Genomic DNA, 7,740 nt, shown 5'->3' with positions numbered 1-7,740 from the left:
AATGGTTCCACACCGGTATAATGTTAAACAACTCGATGGGCACGGTAATGGGTGTGAACGGCCATGTTTTGGATCCTGCGGAATTACTGGAGTACGGTAACGATCCGACAATAAGTGGACTAAAAAGAATATTCATTTTTCTTTCCAGCATATACAAAGTGGAGGAACAGTTTTCCGGAAGTAGAACCCCACCGACACGGCGGTACCCAGATATCATAGAAGAGACGGACACCTCAGAAATTGACGAAGAGTGAACGGTGAGAAAGCATATTGTTTTTGTTCTGTATTCCGGAGTAGGGTATAATTTCCGAAACTGAGGGTAAAATGAAAAGATCGATATTTAAAAATAGTAATAAACGTGTACATATATATTTAAAATGAGCTATGAATACAAAGTTAGAAGCGATAGAATATAAAAAACAGAAAACTCACCGGAGATTCGGTACTTATACCTGTTGAGCTTCTTCTTCTTCTTCTCCGGAAAGTATCTCCACTATCTCCGGTTGGGGGTTATTTCCACCCGAAGATAGTGAAGTAGTAGAGTTACCAGCATTCGGTATCAGGGGGGAGGACAGGCGTGCGAAAAATAGAGCAGAACTCGGAGGGGGAATTTGTGGAAGAGCTGCAGGTTCGAGAGGCACGGGTTCTGTAGCAAGAGTGTGAGTAGTAGAGGTAGAAGGTTTGGAACGGTCCAAAGGTGACGGAGACGTAGGTATTAGAGGGGGTGGGGGGTTTACTGTTGTGGAAGATGAAGAAGTTTGTTTTCGTCTTAAACTCTTCCCTGATTCTAGATGCTGGTAACGTCTTACATGTCTTTTTCGGAGAGTATCGAACCTGTAAATAGATAGAAATATTTTGTGAGAAAATGCATATAAATATATAGAACGAATTAGTAATGATTAAAATGTTTAAATTTAGAAGAACGTTTGTAAGTATAGGACAGTATGTTTCTATGTGTGAATCGGGAATTATCAGATACTTTAATCGAAAAATTGTAAATATGCGTGTATAAGAAATTATAATTTGAGAATTCCAGAAAAAATGTATTCCAATATAATAGACGTGTCAAAATATTGTATTATAAAATATGGTATTTACCCTTTTTGGTGGGTACGGCACTCGTCCAGAATCTCGTTCTGCATATCATGAGTACCGAATCTCCGGTCCAGCTCCTCTTCCATCTGGTCCAACTGTCCCCTCATGGCGTCTATTTTTTGCTTGAAGAATTTTCTGTTTTGCTGATTTATCCTGTGATATTTCGCCAATATATTCCTTATTTTTCTGAGAAACGTCTCTTCCGTACCCGTCATCACACCGAATATCTGCATTAATATGAACTGTGTCTGCATCATGTTGCCCATGGTGAAAAACTTTTGCTGAAAACAAAAAAACATATGTCTTACTTTTTGTTTTTTATTTCCAGATGGCATCCCTACCGTTCGAATTTGACCTCCTACACGCGAATGTGAAAAATGAAGCTGAAAGTGGAGGTGAGAGAAGGAATCTATGGAGCAAGACCCATGCGAAGCAGGCTGAGAAGCAGATTGCGTGCTTTGTAGATTTTTGCGAGGAGAATGGTTTAGCTGGAGAGTTGTTGGAAAATCTGGAAGAGGTGTGCAAGGATATGGAGGTTAGGCTCGACAACCTCGTCAAGCTGTTCACGTACATATGCGACAAGAAACAAACAAGTCCGGTGTTCGAGGGGTTTATTGAAAATATAAGAAAAGCTACCTATGTACCATCCCACTTCAGCATGAAAGTGTGTTTTGAACTGATGGAAGTTTTCAAAGGTGTGCGGAAGCAGAGAGGTATAGATAAAATGGGGGGTACAGAAGGTGAAATGGAGAAGAGGATGCTAGAGATTTTGAAAAAACGCAAATTGGATAACTAAAAACTAACAATGCTAACACACTAATCATCTTATTCAATTTTCGTTATTTCTATATATGTAATGTATATAACTTGACATGTGTGCAGAGTAACACTGTTTTTCTGATCCATATATGTATTTTGAATAAATGGAAATAATAAACATATATTGAATATATATAAAAAATGATTATGTTAATTATTTACTTGGAATACTTACAAAGTTCTCTCTCTCCATATTCTTGATGGCTTCTATAAGATGTCAGAACAAACACTGTCAGTGTATTCGACAAGTTTCATTTTCCATTCGCAATATCAAAAGGAAATGGGTGGATGTTGATATCTCTGTAAGGAAATGGGTGGATGTTGATATCTCTGTACGGAAGTGGGTGGATAGCGGTATCATATTCTGCTAACGAGAATGACAAACCATTCGCAGTATGTCACAGAACCCGCTAACACACATAACTCATGGTTAAAGTGTAAAACCGTATACCTTTGTAACCGTAAGTTAATGACCGCTAATAACAGTATATATATATATATATTTGTAACCGTAAGTTAATGACCGCTAATAACATATCACACACACACACACACATATGTCAGAGTATATATATATATATATATTACATATACATATACACCTTGACCTTGAACTTGACCTTGAACTTGACCTTGACCTTGACCTTGACCTTGAGATGACCGTGACCTTGACCCTGACCCTGACCTTGACCTTGACCTTGAGATGACCTTGACCTTGACTTTGACCTTGACCTTGAGATGACCTTGACCTTGACTTTGACCTTGACCTTGACCTTGACCTTGACCTTGACCTTGACCCTGACCTTGACCTTGACCTTGACCTTGACCTTGAGATGACCTTGACCTTGACCCTGACCTTGACCTTGACCTTGACCTTGAGATGACCTTGACCTTGACCTTGACCCTGACCTTGACCTTGACCTTGACGTTGACCTTGAAACTTCAAACCCGGATATCTCGGTAACCGGAAGTGCTAGACCGGAAATGACACCATATTCGGATTCTACGCCTCGAGATCTATCGATTGGACAACTTGACCTTGAAATGACCTTCAAACTTAAAATCGCTATATCTCGACTCCTAATTGACCTAGGAGGATGATTGATAGCTTGTTGGACTCGGAGTGAAGGCCTCTTTCCGGTGAACCAGGTTTCATTGTTCTAGGACCGGCCGTTTCCTACTTTCTTTATTTTCAATCGTAGACCCCCCCTTCCGACCACTCTAATGAAAGGTCTCGACGTGCAGATTACGAAATTGTCATCACTTCCGGTCTAGCTCAATTAGGAGCCGAGCTATTTCCTTATCTACGTCCTTCTTCCTTTGTCGATAGATAAACATTTCACACGTTCCTTCGTTAAGAATTTATCTACATCCTGTTTCCTCTGTTTACAGATAAACAAGAAAACCGTTACATAGTGATATCAACGAGGAAAACATGTGGTGAAGACTGTTAATCATTTCCGGGATAACCACATAGGGTCAGTAGAACCGTTAGGATCGGAGATAACTGTTGCGTCATGTTTGCGTATATAAAGAACGGCGTCCTCTCCACAAAACAGTCTTCGTGAAATAATCATTGTACGATCATGGACGTACAGTTATCCGCTGACGATCTGTTAGTGCTATATCGTGACGGATATTACACAACATCTGCACAATTACGGGAAGTGTTGGCGATTATTGCGCAGAAAATTATCGCGGGAGAAAGTATCTCTTTGGTCGAGGAGTATGACCACTTACTACGGACAGTGACAACATACGCACCCGATCTTTCAGGAGGAGGATGGACAGATATTCCCGAAGAGTCCCCAGGCCCCCCATCGACACCTGATCCTGTATCCCGAGTCACCAAGGAGACGCAGGCATCCGACACAGGAACTTCTACAAACGCTGCATCCAGATCACACCCGGAGCCTTTGCCAGGACCGTCATGGAGACCGGACCCACCAGCAGGAGGAGGATGGACAGGTATTCCCGAAGAGTCCCCAGGCCCCCCATCGAGACCTGATCCTGTATCCCGAGTCACCAAGGAGACGCAGGCATCCGACACAGGAACTAACACTGCATCCAGATCACACCCGGAGCCTTTGCCAGGACCGTCATGGAGACCGGACCCCCCAGCAGAACAGCCATCAAATGGGAAAGGTAAGAAAAGAAAACGTGCTTCAGTGTCTCGTGAACAGATAGGGAATATAATATTACACAACATTCAAGAACGCGAATATCCTAAATTCCGTTCCAAGGGACGACGTGTTGAATTCAGTTTCTCACACCCGCCAGAAAATGTCGATCCTCACACTTGGATTCGCGAAGGTGTTGAAAATCTTCTCACCTACGTTAAAAAAGACAGCAAGGATGAAGACAAAATAGGTTTAACTTTGTCTAACATATCTGACCCAACTGTGAAAGATATTTACATCGGGTGGCATAGATGTGATCAGTTGCATAGTGATATGGTGTGGAACATTATGTACAAAATACTACAAAGTGCAAAAACCTTCACTGCTACAGATCGCTTAATTTTAAGAGCAGACCATGTCAATATACCTGTTGGAGGTGGGGGTAATCGAACATATTGTTTACCTAATTATATGTTAAGCACTCAAAAAAGAAGTATCGTCGGTGTGCCGAATAGAAAAAAACCACTCTGTTTAGCTGAAGCTCTGGTCATAGGGAAAGCCCATGCTGATAAAGACCCGTCCTATACTCAATATAGAAGAAACAGAAATCTTCTTAAACCTGTTTTCGAACTGATGCGAAAAGCAGATGTAGATCTGACAGACAATACGTGTACTGGAAGTGGAATTCCGGAACTGAGAAAATTTCAGCAAGTTCTCCCTGAATATAAGATTATTGTATACAACAATCTTCGTGATGTTAAAGATGTTTTGTTTGAAGGACTGGTTGAAAACGCTTCCAAATTTATATACCTTCTCTATGATAATACCAGACAGCATTATGATGTAATAGTGAACCGTGTTGGAGCATTTGCGGCAAAACAAGAATGTCGCGGGTGTAACGAACTCATATTTCAAAAAGCTCATAACCATCTGTGTAAACAATTGTGTTGTATGTGCCGTTCAACTCCACCGTGTGTACCTGAACAGGGGGTTCGCAGAATATGCCAGACATGTCACAGAATTTTCAAAAATGAAAACTGCTTCACGAATCACGTTTCTACACCATTCCGAAACGGTACAGTCTGTAGTGAAATACAACAGTGTCCCCGATGTTTCAGAATTATTCTAACTCACAATACATATGAAAAAGTGCATAAATGTAACATGAAGTACTGTACTGTATGTAACTGTGTGAAGCCTATCAATCATTTCTGTCACATGGCTATACCGAAACCTAAATTGAATTCAAAATTTCTCTATATATTTTACGATTTTGAATGTTATACAGATATTCCTTACTCTGAGAAAGAAAAAACTTTTCTGCATGTTCCGAATCTTATCGTGGTGCAGACAGCCTGTCACGCATGTTACAAAAAAGAGGATTTAACAGTTCCGTGTTCTGTTTGTGGAACAAGAGAGTTTATATTCTGGGATGACCCTGTAGACACATTTCTGTCCTATTTGGAATTGCAGCATAAGTTTTCCGACATAATCATCTGTGCACATAATGCACGAGGTTACGATTGTACATTTTTATTACGGAGAATGTTGGAGAGAGAAATGAAACCTCGTGTCATCTTAGATGGTACCAAAATCATCAGCATGACATATCAAAATCTTCATTTTGTGGACAGTCTCAACTACGTTCAGACAAATCTTGCAGGCTTTTCGAAACTTTTCGGTTTGCCTGTTCAGAAAGGATATTATCCGCATTTGTGGAACACCTACAAGAACAGAAATTACATTGGACCGATGCCTCCTCCTTCTGCATACGGTTATGAATACATGAAAACAGTTGAAGATCAACACCGTTTCATGTCTTGGTATGACGTCGAATGCATGCGAAACGTACCTTTCAACAACAGAAACCAGCTTCTCCAATACTGCATCAAGGATGTTACCCTATTGAGACAAGGATGTCTGAAGCTGAGACAGAATTTCCTAGACATATGCAAAATAGACATTTTCAAGGATTGCCTCACAATAGCATCTGCCTGTTCACTAATTTACAGACAGAAATTTATGCCTGCTAACACTATAGGAATAATTCCTAAAGGAGGTTACCATCATGCAGATCAGATGTCGAAGTTTGCATTGAAATGGCTAACCTACGTTGAAGAACAGAATGATGTAATACTTCTTCACGGCGGACGTACTCGTGAAAAATATGTCATAGGAGGACGTTACAGAGTGGACGGTTATCACGAGGAGACGAAAACAGTGTATGAGGCCCTGGGCTGTTACTGGCATGGTTGTTAACGTTGCATATCCGTTAACAGGGATATGTATCCGAAAGATGACGATGAAACCGATCAGGATAGTAACAGTCAGAAACACAGTGACATGTTGAACACTGCAGCCTTCAGATACGAGACAACATGTCGTAAACTTGCGGCTTTACGTTCTGAAGGATACCATGTCGTCACTATGTGGGAATGCGATTTCAACAAAATATTGAAAGCAGATCCTGAACTGAATAGATATCTATCGACACATCCTATTGTTTGCTGCATTCCTTTGAATCCACGAGACGCCTTATATGGAGGAAGAGTTGAAACAGTCAGGACTTATTACAAAATCAAGGAAAACGAGAAATTGCAGTACAACGATTTTACAAGTTTGTACCCTTATGTTAACAAATACTGTGCCTATCCTGTCGGACATCCTACAATATTTCTAGGAAATTCTATTCCTCCGGTAAATGAGGTTTTGAACATGGAGGGACTCATCAAATGTACTATTCTGCCACCGAAAACCCTTTTACATCCTGTTTTACCTACAAAAATGCACGGAAAACTGATGTTTGTATTGTGCAAGGAATGTGCTTTTAAATTAAAATGTGAAGGTACATGCCAGCATTCCGATGAACAACGCGCACTTTCGGGAACTTGGGTCATTGCCGAGGTACGTAAAGCATGCAGTTTAGGTTACGAAGTGTTGTCGATGTCGGAAGTGTGGAAATATGAAACATCCATGTACAACCCTGTCACACAAACTGGAGGACTTTTTTCTGGTTATGTCAACACCTTCTTGAAAATAAAACAGGAAGCGAGCGGTTGGCCTTCATGGTGTAAAAACGACGAGGATAAGAAGAAGTACATACAGGAATATTTCGATAGGGAGGGTATTCTATTGGAAGAAAACAGAATAGAAGTTAATCCTGGAAAACGTACTCTGGCTAAACTCTGCCTTAATTCCTTATGGGGCAAGTTCTGCCAACGGGACAATCTTTCCCAGACAGCCATCATCAAGGAATCGAAAGATTTCCTCGATAAAATGACTGACCCAAATATCGTAATCGGAGGAGTCGTATTCATCAATCAGGACACCGTTTTAGTAAACTGGAAATATGTTGAAGAAGCAGTCAGTCAGAACAGGAAAGTAAACGTTCCTATCGCTGCCTTCACAACATGTCATGCTCGTCTGAAACTTTATGAACTTCTAGAAAAATTGGGTGACAGGGTATGTTATTGTGATACCGATTCAGTAATTTACATAGATAGTCCTGAAATGGAATACCATCCCCAGACAGGTGACGCACTAGGAGAACTCACCGATGAATTGGCAGATTTCGGCACCGATGCTGTTTGTGAACAGTTTGTTTCAACGGGACCGAAAAGTTACAGCATGAAAATAACAAAACCGTTCTCCGAAGCACAGTATATCTGTAAAGTGAAAGGGATTACATTGAATACCTCCACATCAG

The 7,740-nt window shown here is 40.8% G+C and overlaps 1 protein-coding gene across 1 annotated transcript; it reads left to right on the top strand.

Moving 5' to 3' along the window:
- Positions 1-205: 205 nt before the first annotated feature.
- Positions 206-1,970, top strand: LOC145982300 (uncharacterized). The gene is made up of 2 exons (XM_083115869.1): positions 206-257; positions 1,424-1,970. Exon 2 carries the CDS (start codon positions 1,424-1,426, stop codon positions 1,889-1,891), a length of 468 nt encoding a protein of 155 aa, XP_082971995.1. The 5' UTR covers positions 206-257; the 3' UTR covers positions 1,892-1,970.
- The last annotated feature ends 5,770 nt before the right edge of the window (positions 1,971-7,740 follow it).

This window comes from Lepisma saccharinum, unplaced genomic scaffold, assembly GCF_977018435.1.
Source record: "Lepisma saccharinum unplaced genomic scaffold, izLepSacc3.1 HAP1_SCAFFOLD_84, whole genome shotgun sequence".
Lineage (NCBI taxonomy): Eukaryota > Metazoa > Arthropoda > Insecta > Zygentoma > Lepismatidae > Lepisma > Lepisma saccharinum.
The sequence above is the reverse complement of the archived record's forward strand: the minus strand, read 5'-3'. Positions and strand labels throughout refer to the sequence as shown.

Excerpts from the sequence above, each read along its gene's own strand:
- LOC145982300 (XM_083115869.1), top strand. The coding sequence starts at position 1,424 with ATGGCATCCCTACCGTTCGAATTTGACCTCCTACACGCGAATGTGAAA.